The sequence below is a fragment of the Polistes dominula genome, unplaced genomic scaffold (genome assembly GCF_049000335.1).
Source record: "Polistes dominula isolate Pdom_NZ unplaced genomic scaffold, Pdom_raw_medaka contig_15, whole genome shotgun sequence".
NCBI lineage: Eukaryota > Metazoa > Arthropoda > Insecta > Hymenoptera > Vespidae > Polistes > Polistes dominula.
In genome coordinates this window covers 7,524,653-7,547,120 of record NW_028300915.1, presented here as the reverse complement: position 1 = coordinate 7,547,120, position 22,468 = coordinate 7,524,653, and the positions used below count along the sequence as shown (strand labels likewise).

General features: G+C 35.5%; 1 protein-coding gene across 2 annotated transcripts in view; it reads left to right on the top strand.

Moving 5' to 3' along the window:
• The first annotated feature begins 3,154 nt into the window (after positions 1 to 3,154).
• nAChRa7 (nicotinic acetylcholine receptor alpha7 subunit) overlaps positions 3,155 to 22,468 on the top strand; it is a 177,271-nt gene continuing 157,957 nt past the window's right edge. Inside the window, exon 1 of one of the 2 annotated variants that reach the window (XM_089170238.1) lies at positions 3,155 to 4,322. Coding sequence is in view for 1 of the 2 variants with exons in the window: in XM_015330050.2 (XP_015185536.1) it covers positions 4,277 to 4,322 (46 nt within the window). In the remaining variant the exon portion in view is untranslated. The remainder of the gene's footprint in view (positions 4,323 to 22,468) is intronic. The other variant, XM_015330050.2, reaches the window with a different exon arrangement.

The window sequence follows — 22,468 nt, the reverse complement described above, 5'->3', positions numbered from 1 at the left end:
TTTCCCAAGTGCGTCACGGCGCGACAGGTTGTTGTAAGTTCTTTGAAAGCGTTTGTTCGTATTATCATGTAACCCAAGAGATTCCTTTGAGTTGAAAGATGTTAAAGGATTGTTTTAGCGTTGACATCGATCTCATACAGAGATACGTTTATTTCTTCGTAATTCTGAATAAATCGAGCTAATCTATCGTGTTTATTTGTATCAGAAAAGTTATATTTAAATAAAATAAAGCCGTATGGTTCGTGTATGATTCGTGATGAACACTTATTAATAAATAAATGTTAGGAAGATTATTTGAAATAGTAACCAAGTAATAAGGATTAAGTATAAGATTTTAATCAAGTGTCTTTACGAATATTTAATCATTGATATATGTTGCGTAAAATAAAATACTCAAAAGATTATAATTGTAGACTATCGTTATGAAAATTAGTTTATAAGTTAATCATATTAGCATGAATTTTTATTTTATAAATGTTATCAACGAGCAGACATCTGATAGATATAAATTTACTAGCAATTCTAGAATATTTTCAAAACATAAGTCTGTAATTAAATTTGGCCTAATCTTTTAGATTGACCGTGAAAGATGTAAGAAATATAAGTTATGGAATGAGGTTAGATAATTTGCCTCGTTAGATTAACAAATCCGTCAAGCAAGTATCGTAGATTTTACGGAGATGTAAATTTAATGTCATTTTAACGTCGCACTTGCTTATAATGACTTGGATGTAATTATGAATTGGTGTCAGATTTCGTAAAAGGAGAAGGTTGTACTAGTTGTAGGAATTAATGGTGATATCGTATATACCTAAGAAACCAATGAACAAAACAAATCTTAAAAAAAACGATAGGAGATTATCCGAAATGATATATATTGTTTAATTTAATCATTTTAATGGGATCATCCGTTGTGAATATTATCGTTGACGTGTTACGTAAAATATAAAGTATTCAAAAGGTTATAGTCTCGCGCGTAGGCTTGAAGTCGACGACGGTCTCTTCGACAGCTTTTCAAACTATCTAATTATGTCTTAACTGAAACTGAATGTCGTAGATATTTTCTGGTAACTTAAATGTATTTGACATCATGTCGGTATGAGAGGAGGGAAAAGACAATTTGTAAGTAAGTACTTAGGTACACTTTCCTTTACAGATGACGTTTAACATAAACTCTTGAAGCAAAGCATTGAGGTAAGACACTGAAGCAATTTGCCAATGATTTTTATCACGACCCTGTTTTGACATTAATTGTTAATGCTCCAAAATTCTCACCTTATTGTTTTATCGAAAGGAATATACATATGTATATATATATGCTATCAACCGCATATATATTTTAGATTCGTTACCGTTAGATTTATTTACTTTTTCCAGTGTCTTGAATGGAAAACTTAACGTCTTTTTGCAATGCAGATGGTTCATACTTCTAATTCATATTTCGACGGCGACGTAAACGATGAAAAATAAAAAACAGAAGTGTATATAATTTCGAGAAAAAGATCATTAACCGCAGAAAGGATATTGTTGAAAGAACGTGCTATATGATAACGCGTCCTTTTCCTTTGGCATTTCCTGTTAATTTTATCTGAAACTTGTGAGTTTCGAAATGGTAGTGTTCTTACGGGCTTTAAAAGAAATCTTAAGCTCACGAAAGACAGCGAATAGTAGACTTTGGTCCAATTATACGTAACTATGCTAATGGTTAATGCAAAATTGCGCATTGTATGTAACTTTAGAAGTATACACTCCTTGCTCATTGCACTACCCTCATCGGCCTCTCAAATGCTTCAAACTATTCCTCGAAATGTATTTTGCCTAAAATCTGAAATTCCTATCGTTAAATCACTTATCGCTAAACTTTGGGCAATTATAATTAACGGGTTGAAAGATAGAGAGGAAACATAATTATCGATTAACATTGGACCATCGGAAATGCTTTTATGTATTATGTTATATCGATTTATCATTTACTTGCTCGTACAATAATTATTTCATTCGTATTTCTTAATCGAGTTACTTAATTTAAATCTATCAGTGGCTAATGGTAACTGTTAATGAACTGTCTGTTGATGAAGAAACAAACATGTATGCTTCGGTAATACACAAGAGCATTTAAATTAAAAGGATTAGATAAAACGAGTAGGTATATTAAACAAATTATGATTACACTAGCTATAATATTTTTCGAGGAAAGTATCAATATTGAAAAGGATAGATTTCTTCTGATCATTTCCTTTATGCACGTTGATCAATTCTTGACAAAGGATATTCTCTTGACGATACGATTTTGCAAATTGAATCGTGGCAGAAGAAAATTAGATCACAACGTCGAAAGGACCATAGAGGAAAGAAGGAAAAATAGTGTCAAAAAGATAAGGGTAGAAGAAAATCAGCGCATGGAGGCGTTAAGAGGAATAGAAGACGGTGTCCTCCCGCATAGGAACCTCTCTGTTGACTGAAGTGACTTGAGTCAACGTCGTGCTCACCTACGATCTGCCGGCACACGTTTTGCTCTGCGCGCTGAGATGGTAGGGTGGTGGTGAAGAGGAGGTAGAGAGGGAGATATAAAGAGAAAGAGAAAAAGAAAGAGAAAGAGAAAGAGAAAGAGAAAGAGAAAGAGAGAGAGAGAGAGAGAGAGAGAGAGAGAAAGAGAAAGACGTGGGTAATGCGAGTAGTGGCGAAGGGTTCAAGTATAAGGATACCGAGGCATGCGCCGTCCTATCATATTGATCTCGCCATAGTAACGATTCTCTCTTCTCCGGCGATGTTGGCATGCACTATAGCAAAAGAAGGGTGGGAGAGAGTAGTAGGTAGGCGAAGGGAGAGAACGAGAGAGCTGTACGGCATGGATATACCGTCACCCCGCCATACCGTTATGCTACGACGAGATGTGGGGTGAACCAGAGAGGGAGCGTCTGAAGAACAGAGAGGGAGGAGATGCTAGGTTGAAGAGAGAAAGAGGTTAACGAGTGGATAAAGGAAAGAGAGGAAGAGAGAGAGAGAGAGAGAGAAAGAAAGAGGGAAAGAAAGCGATGAACGAAGGAAGGGAGGCGCATCGATGGTTGTGGAGGTGGCGATGATGGTGGTGGTGGTGGTGGTAGTGGTGGAGTCCCGTAGCTATCCAGAGCGCTAGCGCCAAAGAGAACTGTGGCGGCGATACCGCGCGGCGCTGCAGCCAAGTGAAAATCAGTCCAGCGTTGGCCGCCGGCGAGGACTTATCTGGCATTGATGTCAGTATTTTGAAGATAGAGAAAGAGGTAGAGAGAAAGACTCGGCGACATTCGTGAGATCGAGGGGGAATCGAAGGGGCTTAGAGAATTGTGGTAGGGTCGAAGAATAGGTAAAGAGGGAGAAAGAAAGACGAGGAGGCCGAAGACTAGAACGCGGACGTGGACGCGGATGGGAACGTGGCGGCGAGGGTGACGCGAGGGTAACGATGAAGGGTAGCCAAGTCGAGACGACGGCCTCCGGGCGCTGCTGCCGCCGTCGCCGCTGTCACTGCTGACGATCGTGAACGTTTCGGAGCTTGGTGAAAACAGGGTACATTGTATCTAGATAGCCGGCTTGCTCGATCTGGCGATCGAGAAGTTTTACGAAGGAAAGGTTTCTCGTCAAGTTATATCGCGAGATTAACGATTCACCTTCCTGGTTCCGTTCGACTCTACTTTGAGCATTAGCTAACTCGTAGTTAAAATCAGCTATCGTGAATAAGCTGACAAAAGGAAGGTTGAGAATAAGAGAGAGGAATAAAGATATGTCCTCGATGCAGCAAGATGCAGCACGAGGGAAGCGCTTCGGTGGTTCTCCAGCTTAGTGCGTGCGCGGTGGCATACGAGAAGAAGGGATACGTTGCTCTTGCTGCTGGTGTACGTTGTCGGTGGTGGATACGATCACGTGCCCCCGATAGAAGAACAGGAAGAACGATGTCAATGGCGTGCTCGAGGTATCTGCGACCATTCGGTGGACCCTGAGATTAGAGTGGAGCAGAAGGAAGAATCGGAGCAGGAGGAGGAGGAAGAGGAAGAAGAAGGAGCAGGTAAAAAAAGAGGATTGCTTCCTTCCATCGTCGTCGAGAGAGTCTAAGCGGTCCGTTTCTATTCGGCGCGCCTTCAGCCACGTGCGGAGACAACCGGACGAGGAGGAGAACGCGGAAGAGGAGGAGGTGGAGGAAGACGAGCCGGAGGAGAAGAAGCAGCGAGCAGCCGGTAGTAGTGCTTGTGGTGGTTCTTGTGGTCGACAAAGGAGCGAGCTATCGGTTTCTATCTTTGCAAACATGAGACATTGGGCATTCATGGCGGCGATAGCCCTGGCTGCATCGGGTGAGTTTTTTTTTAATTCCTTATTTTTTTTTATTCTTTCATATTCGTAACGACGAACTCTCGACGATTCGTCGAATTTCGCTACACAAGCGAGGCTCTCGTCCTATCCAACGCCCGACGTATTTTTTTTCTTTGTCTCTCTTTTAAGTCGCGAAATGAACAGCTTCCGAGCGGCTTTTATCGTCTTTCTGACTTTTTCTAGTTTCTCACCGATCAATCGACTTCCGTTTCTCTCTACCCCGTTAAATCCCCCCAAAGTAGTCACGTCGAATGCAATGTGATTCCTTATAAAAGAAGTACTAACTTCCGACTAATGTTTTAGCGCGTATGGCTAGTAGCATCTATCGTCGTACATATCTACTAGGTAGTAGTACATATCAACAATCTCACCGAAGCTTCAGTTTTAACATCCGTGGATACAGGCTTGAGGCTTTCTAGAGAGTGCGTTTGGCTCTTAATAGACGACCCGATTTTAGAATGCGTTATGACATTTCTCCTTTAATATTAACCATTTTTTTGACGTTCTCTATTACATTCATATCGAATAAAATCTTTGAATAGTTTGAATTTCTTGCTAGATATTATATTTGTTTTATTTTTTATTTATCTATCCTTTTTCTGCCATTATTAATCTGCGATTTTGCTGATACACATACGTACTTACTTGTTCACAATAATATATAGCCAAACTCGTCTGAAATATTTTACTATCAAAAAAATGTATTTGACGTTTGATCTAATCAAATATGTAGATGCGTTAATTACGAAAAAATAGTCGATGATAGGCGATGTTTCAAGATTGATGTAGACTTGCTGCTTTATCGTATTTCGATTTACAAACTTTATCCGTTAGCATTTCTTTTCGCAAGAACGTTCTAAGGTTAGTATCAATAGTGAAACTTAAGTAGGAAGAAAGCCAGTTTTCTGTTTCGGTATTGACGTCACGCGTCGTGTTTTCGATGAAGAGTAGTATCTCGTGTCTTCTCACCACGTTGGTTTCACTCGGTGTACCAAAGCGGGACAGTGCAATCTGCGCAAAATCGTGGCAACGTAAATATTTCCACGGTCTATGGGGGTTATTTTCGTTAAATTTAATCAGTGCCTCGATTGTTCGTCTTTATATGAGATTGTATTCTTTTGAACTGCTATTTTGTGTTGCTTTAAAACCATCTCCAAGATATCGCGTTAAAATGCAGCAGAAGATCCATTAAAGAGAGGCTAGTAAATCGTTATTCAATATTCATAAGTTAGAAATCGGAGCTCGTAAATATTAGATACTTATTGGTCAAATGAGAAAACGAAGAGAAGTGGTATTTTTGTAAATTAACTATATTTTCCGATCGATAAAAAATTTATTTGACATTGACAACGCACGTAGATAATAATTTAAATAAAACTTTCAAATGCTACACTTTTTACGACAAAGTGTAACAACGTAGCCTCGCTAAGCTTAGTTTTTTCATCGTTCAAAGACTCATTGTTAGCTTTGTTTAACCTTACAGCAACGAGTTTTCCAATAAATCGAAGGTAAAAAGTGTAATCGCTAGGATCTTACAGAATAAAAGAACGTTTTTTCGAGTAGTACGAGTAAATTCCTCCAGCAAAATCATAGTTCAAGGGTTCCTTCTATGTTTTTATTTTGTGTGTAGTAACGATAAAAAAATTTATGTATTTTCAAGATTTTTATTTTTATTTTTATTCACAAGAAAACAAGAAAAATAGAAAGAATATGTAGCTGTATACACTGGTATGCACGTGACTGTTCTTCTTTCGTTTAACATAATACATGCTGTTCGAGAAAGTAGTCGGAGTAGGAAGTGTTGCGGAGTAACAAAATTTATAGAAATGGGTCATACCATATGTATTGGTAAAGCTGTCTCTTTTAGTTGTTGAATACATTTTAAGTACGATCATTGAAGCATATAGAAATCAAAATATAATTTATCGTTTGGTTTCGATTCTGAAATTGCAATATCATAGAGGTATTATCACTAAACCTAACTCTTATGATTTTTCTTGGATATTTGCGTTAACGTTGAAACCCATTTACAAATGTGGGTTTCTCCGATATACCGTAGTCGGTACAAAAATGGTAATTATAGAGAAAATATTAATAGAAGTAATAGATAGGATGTTTATGTTAACGTGGGAACGTGTGACATAGAGCCCATCATTCGACCGGTCGTTCCATCCTCGACCTTTATTTCCTTAACGATCGACACGTTCGATATGATATGCGCTTGAATTTTCTATGCGTACATTTCCAACGTTACACCATCATCTTTCGATCCTATGTTAGATGCACATTTTATCACCATTACAAACATTTCTATCGATTAAGAACCGACGTTCATCGTATTCCCGTCGAGTCGTTTTGCGTTAACGTCATTCTCGCATCAATTCCTTGTTCAGATGCGAAGTTACATGCATAACTACATACGTAGTACATACATATATACATGCATATACACAAACTGTACGCAAATACACTTATGATCGTGATACGTGGGTGTATTCAGAAGCGACGTATCGAACATACGGCCGATCGAACGGATGGAAGGCAAAGGACAGTGCACGAGAGCCGTTCGACGCACGAACTACGTACACGTAAATATACAATATACCTAGTCCTAGATACATACATGTGTGTACACGGCATTCTACATCTACTTTAACTTTTCTTCTTTTATTTCTTCCTTTTTTTTATTATTACTTTTTCTTTTAAACGATTTTCCTTTACCTTCACAAAAGTCCTATTCAAAAAATAGATATGCTCTTAAATATTTCATCGAAACGTCCAACTTTTCATATCGCGATGTCTTTCTAATTTAAAATGTCGATAACTTGTATACGAAAGAGAGAAAGGAAAATATAAAAGAGAGAGAGAAAGTAGCAAGTACTTTGAAAAAATCGAGCATGATCGTAGCAAGCGACAGCGATGATGGCTTCTCTCTTGCTCGTTTCATCTTCCGTTAAGGGTCTTTAAAATTTCAAACGTTGCGCCGTTGCTGTTTCGTGACCGCGTAAGGTTCGTCTTCCTTTTCACTTCGTCTTTTTCTTTTTCTTTTTCCCTTCATTTTCTTTGTACTACCTGTCTTATTCTCTCTTTCTCTCCCTACTGTTTATTATCGGTGAAAATACCTCGCGGCAACATATATCGGTTTCGGATTAACAATGTTCCAAACTATTTCTCCGAGCAGCCGACGTAACGTAGCGACTTGGTATTGTGTCTTACCACGAACTATGACTTTAACTCTTGCTACTGTGCTATCGTGCACATGAGTCACTAAAGTCTCGATGTGAATTGATAAGGTGAAGTTTAATTTCAAGTGAACTTTAGGAGAGATACCGTAGATGCACATATTTTCATTTTCTAATAGGACGTTCGACAAATTTCTCGATATTTTTTTCCAAAAAAAAGGCAAAGAGAAGATTTTTATTCGATTCATAGAATTCATAAAATCGGTGTCATTGAGTAGTCCCCGAAGGTATTCTTGCGAATGGATCAATTGAATGGCGTTCGATGGATCGATTCAAGCAAGGAATAAAAATTTCTTTCGCTCGTGAATACTGAGGGGGATATGTATGGGTTGTTCAGGCGGAAGGAAAGTTCAATTTGTGGTACCGAACCAACACCATAATAAATGTTATTCACCCAATTGCTTACTCATCGTAGCTAGGCAAGCGGTTGCAAAGTGGTATGTCAATATACGAAGTTAACCGACGCTAGATGAAGATTGAATAATTTGCAGTGTGTTTTAGTTGACTATTATTAATGAGAATTTGTGTAAAATCAAATCTATTACTTATTACGATACTATGTTTATTGATTTATTGATGTAAATCTTTTCTTTGGTTTCTATTTAAATAATAAACCTAATTTCTTTAATAATTTTTCCACACTCCTTGCTATAAATATTAACAATTTCTTATATAATTATTTAAGATACATTTCGTTAGTGTTTAGATGGAATATCTTACAATTAGTCTTTTTTGTTACAATTTTGATGATTATATTTTATATTAACTAATAGAAATGTTTGGGAAAATTTGAACACTGGTAAGAACAAGTTAAAAATTGATTCTTGGTGTCGAGATCAATAAAATTTCCAAGAGCAAAGAAAGTGTCAACTTGGATTATTTGTTGGCTAATAGAAACCCTTCACTTGAAACTGGTTGACTTGAGAGGACGTCTGACTTGTGGGCGTCAGAAAGGCGCCACTACGCTTCTCCACCTACCGACTCTTTTATTTAGATCTTATTGTTATTCTTAACCAATATTTCCTTTCTACGGTACTTTCTTATTACCTTAAAATAGATACATATTTAATTACTATATTTATTGATATTTAGAATCTCAATTTTGACTAATTTCTAATGTGTATATATGTTTGCTAATTTATAGATTAATTCGTATTATTTTCTTTCCAATTTATTTTCTCATAAGCAGCAAAATTTGTTGTATTCGTTGGATATTTAAAGATTAAAAAATGTTTCTTTATACATAGATTTATATAATTTATATAATTTTTTTGAGAACTACGGAATATCGCTTAAGTAGTGGAATGAAGAATACGATGAAATCCCCGATATAAATTACAATCGGTTTACTACGAGATGATGTTTTGTTGGTCTTATTTAAAATTTGGTATCATTTGCATGTCAGAAACAAATGTAAATCATTTAACAATGTCTGGAGATTCCTTATTATATATTCATATAATTGGAGTGTGTCGAAGAGACTAATCCTGATAATAGACACCAGAATAAGTGTCAGACAGTTCGATCCGTCTAGAACGCTCAAGCTAATAATAAAAGTAGTTCCCCTACAATTTAAATTTTGATGACCCGACTAAATTTAGATGTTTGCTTTCGCGATACGTAGGAAAAATGTCCTGTTTACTTGGTGATAAAAGATATATCGATGAAATCTCTCCGTTGAGGTACCTATACAAAGAAGTTATGCAAACTTATTCGTAATGGTTTATCTTTTTTGTTTTGTTTTATTTTCGTAAAAATTCTGTCTGTGTATATCGTTAGTAACTTTATAAAAGAGCAGCTTTACCTGGAGATTCATTTAGAAATAAAATATTTCTTACAATTATTTATTTATTTATTAACATTGATAAATTAAGTTGAATAAATAGTATTGGGAGCAGAGAACAAAAAACAGAAAATGAAAAAAATAATTATAAAAGACGTTCAGGATATAATTTTAGAGATGATGTTAAATGATCGAATATATCAATAGTTTGGTAATAAGAATTAATATTATTTAAGAATATTATAATAGTTATGCCAATTAAATAATATATTTCTATATCAATCATTTATTTCTATGAGGTTTGACATCAAAATATAATGAGAGTGATATTTGCGATGTCACTGTGATAAAAGAGAGAGAAAATATTGGTACCAAATACGAAAGGAATGAAATAAATGTAGACGATAATAATTGTTTTTAGAAGGTAGGAAAAGCAATTAATTGCAAACCGTAGACGCGCATTTGAAAGCATCAACCCGGACAGTTATAAAAGGTGAAATATTTCGAGATCGAAGTTTACATAGGTATTCGAAAAATACTGGGGAAAAAAGATGACGAGTCTGGCTTTTCCTTTATTTAAAATGCGTTCCCTTTTTGCGTTATCTATTGTCTACTTCGACAATTCTTTGTAATCAATAAAGCATATCATTTATATAAAATCTCATTTAAACTTTTCAACGCGAATTTCACTGTGGATACGTTTTTGCGTATTTCAATCGTTGGGAATAAAATTGGGATGTAGTAGTGATTGATCTCGTATCGACTATGTTTTGACTATGTAGATATATAAGTTGGACATAAAAAAAATAAAAGCAAAGGAATATAAGAAATTTTTCATTAGTCTAATATCTTCTATAAATATGGTACCATACGAATAAAGCGATAAATGTTATTTTTTTTTTAATTTTAAAAAAATTACAAAAAGCGTTTGAACTTGAAAATATAAATAAATAATTGGTCGAGGATTTGAATATATCCCCGTTGTAGGACAAACGTTTCTTAATCTAATGTTGGTCGAGCATAGAATAAAAATAAAAAAAGGATGATAGTGTAACATCGTTTGATAAAGGTCAGAATACGTACACAAGTTTTCGTTTAAAAAATTCTCCAGGCTACTCGTATTCGCCGTATAATCCTCTGTTGTCACGCGTCACTCTGCTTTATCCCCATCGTTTCGAAACCTTTTTTTATTAGAGCCGACGGTATTTTTAGGCGCATTTTTGATCCTTTGTTTGGAACTATTGTTGGTAAAGCGCCGGCACGAGACGTACAATACGGGAGGGAACGGGACGGCTCGAGATGCGTTGAGACTTTGTGTGCCGGAATATACGAGTAGGTTAACCATCGTTCATCTATCTACTGTAGCTCTCATAGGAGAATTTAATTATCAGCCACGTTAAAGCGTTGAGTTTATCGATCCGACGTCAATTTCTCTTGACGGGCAATGCCAACCTTCCGTATCATCATCATACCGTACTCGTTTCTTTCTCGGTTGTACCTTACTCTTTAGCCAATCTTTCAGCTAATATAGAATCTTATACATATGTATTAACTTATCGAATAATCATTGATTATCTTAGACACTTAGGCACACCTAATCAAAAACCTAACATGTTCTCTTTCGTCATCGTCCTTTTAGAGAATATATCATAATGTGCAATGTGCTTTTCCTAATTTGCTATCCGTGATATGCATCCGACTATCGTCAACTATGTTACTTCCATCGCTATCTAGGATCTATCGACTCGAGCGGAAGAAGGTAAATGGAAGATTACACGATATCTGAAACTCGATGCTAAAGAGGTACCATCGTTGTCGTCGTCGTCGTCGTCGTCGACTGCATTGAATAAGCTGTATCGCTTATTAAGATCTCTTGAAAGCGGTTATAACATCCTTGTAATTGAGAGACTGAAAGGCAAATTAATACCTTTCGTATTGTATTATACGATATACGTATCGTATATTTATATATGTATGCATGTACGTATGCATATCTAAGCGTAATGTATTTTGCAGTGATAGCACTAAGGTCGGGTAACTTAACGTTGCGTGAAATAGAAATAAGTCTAGCGAAACTATTATATTTCGTCTCTGTAGAATATCCCGCATTTCGTAGTTAACTATTTAACAGATCGTTGTTATTGTTAAAACGTATGAGAAAACTTTTATCGACTTAAACATTTTATTACTCGTTGTACAAGCAAAACTGTCCCGTAGTGTGAATCATTTGTAATAATTTTTCATTCTTTTAGAGTATTATTTGTTTAGTTAGTAAGTGGATTTGTTTATGCACATCAGCTTTCTCACTGTTATCGAGATCGTTTTAATAAGCGGATTAATATTTTTTAAAGTTCAACAGAGGAATCAATTGTTGAGCGATTTGAGATCCTTTTTGACAATGTTCTACTGGAAAAGCTTGGAATACTGCTAAATCAGTGGTTCGTGAAACATCGATAGTTGGAAAAATATTTTCTCGTTGATTGTATAGAGAACGCAGTAATAAAAATACGAAACTGCTAGTTCCATTTTGTTTATGCCAACTGACGAGGAGATAGAACTTTGAACAATGATTAAACGATTACAACAACGTTTTATGTTCCCTTTGTAACTTTCTATTGTTTTTACGCAACGTTACTAAAAATGAAAAATATCTAACGATAGAAGTACGTTCATCGAATAACGAACAAAGATAATCATTGATTTCTTTCTTCAAATTTCTATTGGGACTTTTAATGGAGCACAAGATACTTGTTTCTAAACTTTCCTACTTGAGAAAGAAAACTAAATATCGGACTTTTCTTCAGTTCTTCGAACGCTCGTATCTCCTTATTTGCTGTTTCGCAAACTTTATTCTTGAAAAAAAGAAAAATACTTTGAAGAGAGTACATTGTTAACTTACAGATACAATATTCGACAATATTTGTTTCACTATAACATAAACAATTACTATTAACATTATTATCTCAAAAAACAAAATATTGTACATGTCTCAGAGATGTGAAAGTAGTTAACTATCTAAAAAAAAATGACGAGGGCGCGTATACCTCGAATTGACTTAGAAAAAGGAGAAAGTTACTCGGATCGTAGAGGATAAAAAAGTTTAGACGAAGAGAGGATGGTTGAAGCGGAGGGAGGGTTTCTTTCGAGGAAGCTTTATAGCCGACAAAAAAGGATCCGTCTTGTGACGCTTAACTCGATGAATGGCTAGTAGGTATGTAGTAACAGGAACAACGTCAGCAGAAGTAGGTACTACTAATAGTAATGATAGTAATCGTAGTAGTAGTACTAGTAGTAGTAGTAGTATTAGTAGTAGTAGTAGTAGTAATAGTAGTAGTAGCAGCAGCAGTAGTAGTAAAGTAGTAATAGTATCGAGTCGGGTGTCGATATGTCGACGAAGTTCCAAGGGAAATTAAAATTAACTCGTCAACGCCAGAAGTAAGCTCTCCCTGCGGGCGTTTGGAAGGTCGATAACGTACGGCCTTCGGAGTAGTGCGGGCCACACGATGCGGCTCGATGAAAAGGAAAAGGCGATGGGCGCATGAAACTTGCAGCGACTCCTGTCTCCAGGAACGTCGAGGGTCACTGACTTTCATTGGTGCTAGTTTCTTTTCGACTCTCCCTCTCGGAAGACGGCTCTTGCTTTCTCTCTTTCTCTCTCTTTCTCTCATCCACTCTCTTTGCCTTTTTCTCCTCTTCCGTTTATATTTTGCGTCCCCTCTTTCCTTTTCTCTCTCTTTCTCTTTTTCTCTCTTTCTCCCTTTCTCTCTTTCTCCCTCTTTCTCCGTCTCTTTCTGTTTCACGTCATGCAAATCGATTCGGTTGCGTACAGTGGATGAACCGTGATGCGAATGCGTAGATGAAAAACGTGTAGATATTTCTAGCACCAGACGAATATATCGCAACTTAAGAGGGATCGAGGTTTGATCTTTTTGAAATTATTTTTTACTTTTATGGAGTTATTTGGATATCTTAATGGAATCACATTCAGGTCGTTATAAATTGGACATAAATATCTTGAAAATAATATTTTTGGAAAGGTTTGGAAAATAAAAAGAGGGTGATTTATATATTTAAATATAATAAATAAAATTGTACTTATATATTGTTAGACACACATAGTTTCTTTTAATATGTGTAATATCATCACGTGACATTGATTATCGACAGATACGGCTAAATAGGTTCTTCCACTTATATTACACGACTTTGTATATTTTAGTTTGAATTTTTCAGATTTACGTTGTACCAACATTTTAGGATTTCCGTAGGATTATGGCGTGATATTGGTTTTAACGTCAACGTTACATATAGAAAAATGGAGGAGATCAGTCGGTTAGAATCCTTTTTTCCTTGGTACACTATAAAAGGGTTGAAGTATATATTCTTATAATTTATCCTCGATATTTTCATAGGCAAATTTCACATTTTATTGCGTATTTTTCATTTCGTAAAGAGACGAAGATACGAATTGGACATCAAACTCAAAGAAGAAAATATTCCGACACGAAGTAACTTCGATATCGCGTTGTAATATCCCGGAAGGGCCGTGTGTTCTTACTGCACCGGAATTCCTGCTATTTTGTCTTACCCAATTCTCTTCGTGCAGTCGATACTAGGATAGTCTCTTCTTCGTAGTTTTCTCATCGTAATAGAGTTTGTGTTGAAAAAGTACATATATTGTATGCAGGCACGATGTACTTATAGAGACACATATAAATTTGTACATACATATACTTACATACATTTCTAAAGAAAGATATAGGAAAAAGTAGAAAAGAGAGGTGGGGATACGGAGAAAGGTACGTCGTTCCCAAGTGTATCGTTTCGCTGCCAAACTTTTCTTGGTGCAGCTTTACCCTTTATGGCCGCTCATCATTACGGAATCTCATGGTAAAGGGATCCCATTTCATACCATCGCATACCATCACATGGAAGGCATCCCAACGTCCCAACGTCCCGACGTCAACGATGTCGTATTCGTAATCGTGTATGCCAACGATGATGACGCAGACGAGAAGAACGACGAGATCGACTACTAGGGAAAAAGAAAGATGCTTTGATCTGCGGAATTTATTGCTATCCAGTAGAAGTCGGCCGAGCGGAACCGACAAAAAGAGTCTCAATCTCTGCACCATGCTCGACTTCTTTTTAAGGGCGCAGAGAACTCTTGTGTTTTCTGTCTTTCTGTGTTCAACGAATGAACTGGATCATGTGTGACGGTGAAGATTGAAAGAAAGTCAAACATTATCGTTAGATTTAATCGATCGTGAGAATGGCGAACTCTTACAAAGAACACAAAGCTTTTCCATCTTTTGGTCTTTTTCTTAATTTTTTTTTCTTTTCTTTTTCTTTTTTTCACATATCTATACAAATCACGAAAATAGTTTAGTTTGTTGTATTTTTTTTAACAATGTAAAAAAATCGTATTAATAACGTGGAATTAAACATTGAAAATTATGTATATTAACGAATACGAAACTAATCATCGTTTATTATCTACTTCTATAATATAATAGATTTTCATTGTATTAGTTGCAGCAATCCCAGTAGTATTTTGTAAATTCAATATGAATTTAGTAATTATGATATGAAGTAATTAAAATAATGAATTTGAGTGAGAGCGGTTTTATTGGAATGATTAATCGTGTAATACTCGTCAAGTATCTTACATTATGGTGACAATTGTAAACTCATAAAATTGTTTTCTTTTTTCTTAATGTTTCTCTATTATAATTACTATAAAATTATAAAAGTCATTCGATTTTTTCGGTTCGCTCAATGGTAAGAAAATTCCTTCGAAATCAAAAGCTTTTAACTTCCATGTCGCTTTTATTGTTCGTAAACTTTTTAAATTGTTTGTAACGTTGGAGTTGGTATACGATAAAGACGAGATCGGAACTTTAAAAAGTTTTGCGAGAATTAAAATAAGTCTGTTAAGAGAGAACAATTAAAGTTTCGAAATTCGATTTTATCTAGTCATTTAAACTTCAGTTTGGATACGATTGTACAGCGGTCAAAGAAAAAGTATCCTTACTGGTTTAATAACGCTTAAATTTAAGTGTAACAAGTTTACGAGTTAACAGCCTGAACTAGATTTTTCTTGTTGTGTGTATTTAAACGTTAGTAGAGACAAAAGTAACCGTACGATTTTGTTTGTCCAAAAGACAATAAAAAATCTTGATATTTTATTTATTTAATAATTTATTTTTTATTAACCATTATTTTTTTCGTAAAATAATTCTATCAAATAGTATTACGTTACTTTGCTGTAATTTTAAAGATTTGTCTACTCTCATAAAGAAAAATCTATATATCCGGCAACAGGTTAACTATGATGATCGCTATGGACCATTATATTAGTATGCAGTTGTATAGTAAATTACTATAGCTAAGGCATCTCTATGCATCCCCATTCCCAAAATCGATATTTTTATATTCTTTTATTTTGTTTTTAAACTCATTCAATGCCAGCGTAAATTCATTCGATCCGATAATCGTTATCTAGTGTAATGTTAAAGGTTGCTAACCCTAGAAAAGCATTTCCTGAGCGCACGACTTTTTAAAAAGTGTCTAAAATTGTGCGGATCGATGCGGACACGTTGTGGTGAATTATAAACCAAAGATATGCAACGAACTCGGGAACGAACGAGCGTGTAAGAGTACAGGTGAAATATTATACTTGTTTTTGTTGTATCGTATACAGACAAGATTCGCCATATTGTACGTGCATTTAAATGTTATCATCTAATGAAATATCGTGACGTTATGTCGCAGAGTGTATCACGATAAGATTTTTCAACAATGGCATACTTTATGGAAATGTAACTTTTTTCCTATTATTATGAAATTTTGCGGAGTATATGTAAACTGAACTATCTCTCCAATTACTTATCAACTTTAAGCTTTTTCTATCGTTTACACGTTCGTATTCATTGCTTTCTGTAATGTTAACATTTTGTTTTTAGTCGTATGACTTATTTCTCCTACTTTCAGTATGCTTCCATCAATCGAATTGTGACTATGATACAACAACAACAACAACTTATTATTATAAATAACGATTTACAAATCGTCGCTATTCAGATAAAAAAGTGATAAAGAAAACATATGGGAGTTTAATTGAATGCAATTCTTTTCGTAATTAGCATAAATCTGTTGGTACAAATTTTCAAATACGTTATTTTTACAAATTTTACTTCTTTTATGTTTACACGTAGAATCAACCATGGGATAAATCTTATATTATATAGATGTATGTTTACTTATCTATAAAAATCTTAAAACGATTAAGTCATTGATTTGTTCAGATAATAAAAGGTTGATAAAATGTTCGTCTAGTTTGCAAAATAAGTTAAAAATCGTAGTGAAAACTTTATAAGATCGATTACACCGTCTAACCAATAATATTTTATCGGAAGGAAGTTCATCGTAGGATAAATGATGAAGCAACCAAAGTCTACTAGATACTTCCTCGGTTCTTTTTAGATCCTATTCTTCGCGATGGTTCACCATTAAAAGGACGCGAACGAAAAGGGTATTACGATATGATCGACGTGTCCGGAAAGTTTGTAGGAAGGTTAAAGACGTAGAAAGAAGTACGGTCGGATCCATGCAACTTATGGTTATCCGATAAAAGGCAGGCAAGCGCCTGTGAGCACGCGAAAAGGGTTTGGTCTTCGTGTCACGCTCGATCGGTTCCCTTTAAGGGTGAAAGGCTCCTTTGTCCTCGACTATCTATCGAACCAGACTAAGTTTACGAATAGAACGGACGTTAGCGTCGTGCACTTCGAAAATCGACATTGACGCCTTTCGTGAAGACGTTCGATGAATTCTCAACAGTTTTGAGCTTTGTATTTTTCCCATTGACATCGAAGAAGTACACATAGAAAAGTCATTATTATTTCGTTTTATTTTAAAATATTTTAATTTGTTAAAATTTTTGTTTTTTTTTTGTTTTTATTTCGATATCTATCATAGCATAGTTTTTAATTAATTCTTTTCAAGACAAAAAATTGAATGTAAGAAATATAAAAGGGAGAGAAAAAAAGGGAATAAATAAACGTAAGATGAAAAAAAATGGGGAAAAATATAAGCTGATCGTATTTCTATCGTACATCGAAGGTTTGTTCAGTCCATTTGATTTCTACGGGTATAAATTGCCGTACCGCTTTTAAACGTTGTGGTTAGGAGGTATACGGATCAATGGTGGTATTGTGGTTGTGAGCTTGTTTTAAGAACAAAGCTCGATCTGGGAAAGACGTTCTGTCGGCAAGAAGGGGAATTAATATAGAAGTGTTGGCACAATCATGGCGATTAATTCAATGATTTATGTAGCTGTGACGTCGAAAATTTGAAAGCTGATGCCGTGAAAATGGAAAACTTCATGTTTGGAAAATCGATTGCATAGAATAATTAAATAATGAATACGTCCCTTAAATACTTCAATGCGTTGAAAATATATTCCAAGGTTATAACATGCTTCATTTTAGCGAATAGATTAAAAAATCTTGTTTTTTTATTTTTTCTTCGAGATTTTTTTAATCGAATTTTAAGTTACTCGAATCCTATGAGGTCAGTGACTAGAAGGAACCGTTTTTCTCGAGCATTTCTAACATATCGATCCAGTAATGTCGTGGTGGATTACGAGCTAAGGACGCGTATTCAGTCACCGAATTCTTTTCTGTCGTAACTTTTCTCTGCAGCTTTGTATTGACGGGATCGGTCCTGTATTAACTTGTTGCGGAAACTTGATCCTAATTAGAAATTTAACTGAGCCCTCTCGACTAATTACAAATTTTTGTGGTTAGAAATAAAATAAAAATCTACCTATATCGTAAAATGTAAGATTGAAGTATTGAAATATATGACATTTTTGAAAGCTCGCACACAATCCATTTTCTTTGTTTTTTTATTAATGCACACGTAATGAAACGCAAATAAAAAGCATTAGCCGTGAATTTTGATATTTTTCTCAATGATTAATCGAATTTTATGCGATACGAATACCAAGGTATCTGTTTTAATTTATTGATGACATCTTTATCTACTACCTTAATGAACTTCTTCCTTGTTAATGGATTTATTTAAATACTTCTTGTATTTCCCTCGAGGGATATAGATCTTATTCTTAAGATTATAACTAGGAAGAGATTGTCAATGGACTTGGAAAAATAACTCACTCTCTACTTTTGAGTTTAACGAACCGTAAAAGCTTACTCGATTTAGATAAACGGTAAGATTTCTTGGTCAAAGGATTAATCTTAAGTGGAAATGGTTCAGAGGTTCGATAAATCGATTTCATTTTATTGGACTTCATTAGCGTTGATCTATTGAATTTAATCATGGCTAGACTATTTATTCTATATACTTCTCTCTTTTTCTTTTTTACTTCCCTATATTTGATTTTATAAAGTTTTGCGATTACATTCGACTAACCTTTCGAGATGTATTAGAAACTTTTTTGGGCACCCTCGTCGTCGTCGTCGTTGTTGTTATTGGTGTACCACCGGATCATTGGACCATTTTTCATATAAATATATACGTGTGTAGATAAAGTCTCGATAGTAGTAGGGTCGTACCCCAAAGTATCGGCTTTAAAGAGGATCCTTCCGATGATGGAGAAAAGGATTCATATCCTTCTGAATCTTTTTTTCCTTTTAGTCACTCTCCGTGTGATGTTCGAGAAATATTATTGAAAAATTTCATAAACTAAATCTTGACAAATAGTCAAATAATCCTTTTTTATCGGCTATAACTTCTCTAATTTTGTCATTTCGATAATTTATGTACGTCATCGGAAAATCTCGATGTTGAAATGACGACGACGACGGCGAGGAGGAGGACGATTATGAGAGATTGATATTTTTCTAATATCTTATCATTTATCAAACAAGTACATATTATATATGTAAGAATAAAAGTTTATTCGGACGAGTTAATTATAACGAAATCCTACTACTGTATGGCTTTTTCTCGCAATATAATATTTATCGTCGCGCTTTTCGTATTGAGTTTTTGAATCTCCTATCAACCAAACAACACGACGACCGCAAATAATCGCCCGTAAATCGAGGTCGAACAAGAATCCATCTCCCCTTTCTCTATTTTTTCTCTCATTCTCTTCCACACGATCTGGCTAATATCGGTTGAAACGGAAGCAGCGATTCCGAGGTATCTCGCGAGAGAGACCTGACTCATCGATAACAAACGTCTTGTCATCGATATATTTTTTTGTATCCCTTTTTTTCTTTTATTTGATCGCCCTGCGGACTGGCACACAGTATCAACTCTGACTGTATTTTCTTTTTTCTTTTTATTCTCTCATACCATGGATTAGAATGAAGCTTTTTTGCTGTTTATCACCTGTAATCGAAGTTTGCGACGATCGTTTTCGTCCATTTTTCGGTCATCGTTCGATTCTTTGACAATTCCCTCAGAGGTCGAACGTCCCGCATGTATTTGGCACCTCCAGTTGAAATGGCGATAAAGGGGTGTATTGTAAAAGGAAGAAGTAGAGAAAGGTACACTTCATGTAACGATGCTCTCCTGCTGCTTCTGACGATGACGATAGATGAAGGATGGATGGGAAAAAGTGAAAGAGAGAGAGTGATAATAAGGACCAAGCTGACCAAGGGTGGTTATGGGTGGCCATGTACCAGGAGGAAAATAAAAACGATTAAAGTGAGAGAGGTAAAGAAAGAATTATAAAGAGAAAGAGAGAGAGAGAGAGAGAGAGAGAGAGATAAAAAGAGATAGTCGTGCCAGTGGTTCGACAGAAAAGACAGACTTTGGCACAGTTTTCCATATCAACGTGACCTACTGGACTATCGATTCATTGTCGAGGTTTTGGCAACTGGAAGCGGCGCTTGATTTTGAAACCAAATGCTGTCTCTTTCTCTCTTTCTTTTTCTCTTTCTCTTTTTCTCTGTGGTTTTTTTTCTGTTTCCTTTTCTTTCTCTTTCTTTTTCTTGATCCTTCTTTCTTTAGCATTGAGATTTTCTTATTGAATCGGAGCACGAGAGACGACTCGGAATGTCGGCGTTTTTCCACTAGGTAGTATTACTCGAACGATACCTTTCTTCTCTTTTTCTTTTTTCTCTCTGTTACTATACTGGTGTATCTCTGTTATCTTCTTTCTTTCATCCCCCGCCGTGCTCTTTCGTCCTTCTGTTTCCTTCTCTCTCTCTTCCTCCATTCCTTTTCTCTTTTTTTCTTTCCCTTTTCTCTCTCTGACTTCGAACCCTTCTCTTCGTCTCGTGTTGCTCGAGGCTGCTGCATTGTTTTGTGATATCCGCGTATTTCGCGTCCCCTTGCTGTACGAAACAAAGGATCAACAATAGGCTCAGACGAGATCTCGGTCCTGTCTCTTTCTTTCTTTTTCCACCCCTTGTTACTACCACCCACTTTACTCTCCCTCTTCCACCTACTATATATATATCTCTCTTTCTCTCTCACTGTCTCTCTTTTGCGTTTCTTTGGAACTTCGTCTTTTCTTGTGGTTACGAATAGATCATCGTGTGTTCGTAACAGTAAAAGTTCTTGTCGCCGTTTTGGTGTCGAAGAAACTTTTTCGCATATCGTTAGACGGATGGAAAAGAAATGTCGCTGGCCGAATTCTACAGACAGTTTGAATCGTTTCAGGGACACTTCAATACAGTGATAACAAATGTTATCAACGTCGAGCTAAATAGATCGTTTAGTTTTGTTTGTCATATATTCGAGATAATTTCGTGATATTATCTTAGGTGGAATATAATAGAATCAAGTAATAATTTTGAACTTATTCAGTAAGATGCATTATGGTTGATAACTTTTTGAGGAAGATTAATGAACGCGATGAAAGATATACAATATATATATATATTTTTTCTTTCTTTCTTTTTTTTTCTTCCCTTGAGAAAGAAAATTCGATTTTCAACGGCTTCCAAGGGTTGATGTTATTTTTTCGGAGTTTCTTGTTTCTTATCCTTAGTTTTAGCAAGTTTCTTCTTCGGGAATAGGTTTTTACGAACTTCTGACAACGTTGCATTAAAGTTCAATTACCAGATAGGATTTTTCTAGTTCTTTTCTAACATGATCATTATAAGAAAGAAGAGTGAATACAAGCTACAATTTACGATACGCATGTTTTACATATATTGAATCGCGATGTATGTTTGTGTACGTTTGTAAATATCGAGATATAATGCCTAGAGTTTGTAGAGAAAGGAACGCTTTGATATGAAGCAACGAGAACAAAAGTTTTATCTTACATTTTTCAAGCAACCGTTCATATAAGTCCCGCTATATCATCGACAAAAATATTGAAGTATTCTTGTTTTACTCGTCAGGAGAAAAGAAAGAGAGAGAGAGAAAGATAAAGAAAAATAGAAAGAAAAAAAGAAAGATAGAGAGATTCTTTAATCAGACTTACTCGAAATTGTCACAGAAATAATGACTTTTCCTTGTCGTTCGCATAATCGGGATAATATTTATTCAAATGATATTTTGTGAGTTTAATAATTTCAATAATAAATCTATAAATATGATGCTAATTGATGAAGAAGTCCAACATTTAATCCGAGGAAACGAGATCTCGGCGTTTTATGATGTTATTGTCAGTGTTATCCTATTCGTTCTTATCGCGAAATTAGAAATTTGAGTTCCCACTATTTCTATTCGTGACAATTTGAAAAATCCTGAAAGGATAGCTAATGCGAGCAAAATAAAGCCACAACAATATTTCACGTATGATCTCATGGTCAGCAAACAGGGTCGCGAACGAGCAAACGAGAAAGATACTACGAGGAAAATTGATTTTACCGTGCACAACGACACGAAAGAAATCTTTCCTTCGTACCTTTTTCTATCTTTCTAACTATTCATTCTCTGATTCGTATCTTTCTCTTTCCTTCCTCTTTTTCTTCTCATTCTCTCTTCCCCCTTCTTTCTCTTTCTCTTACTTAATCTCTATCTCTTTTGCAACTTTATGTTTCTTTTTCCTTTCTCTTGCTCTACATAGCATAACACAGATCGCGATGTCGTGGTAGAAATACGCGGCAATGCGATTACGGGATCCGCTTTATAGATCGATGGAACTTTCTAAATTTTCCAGATGCACCCG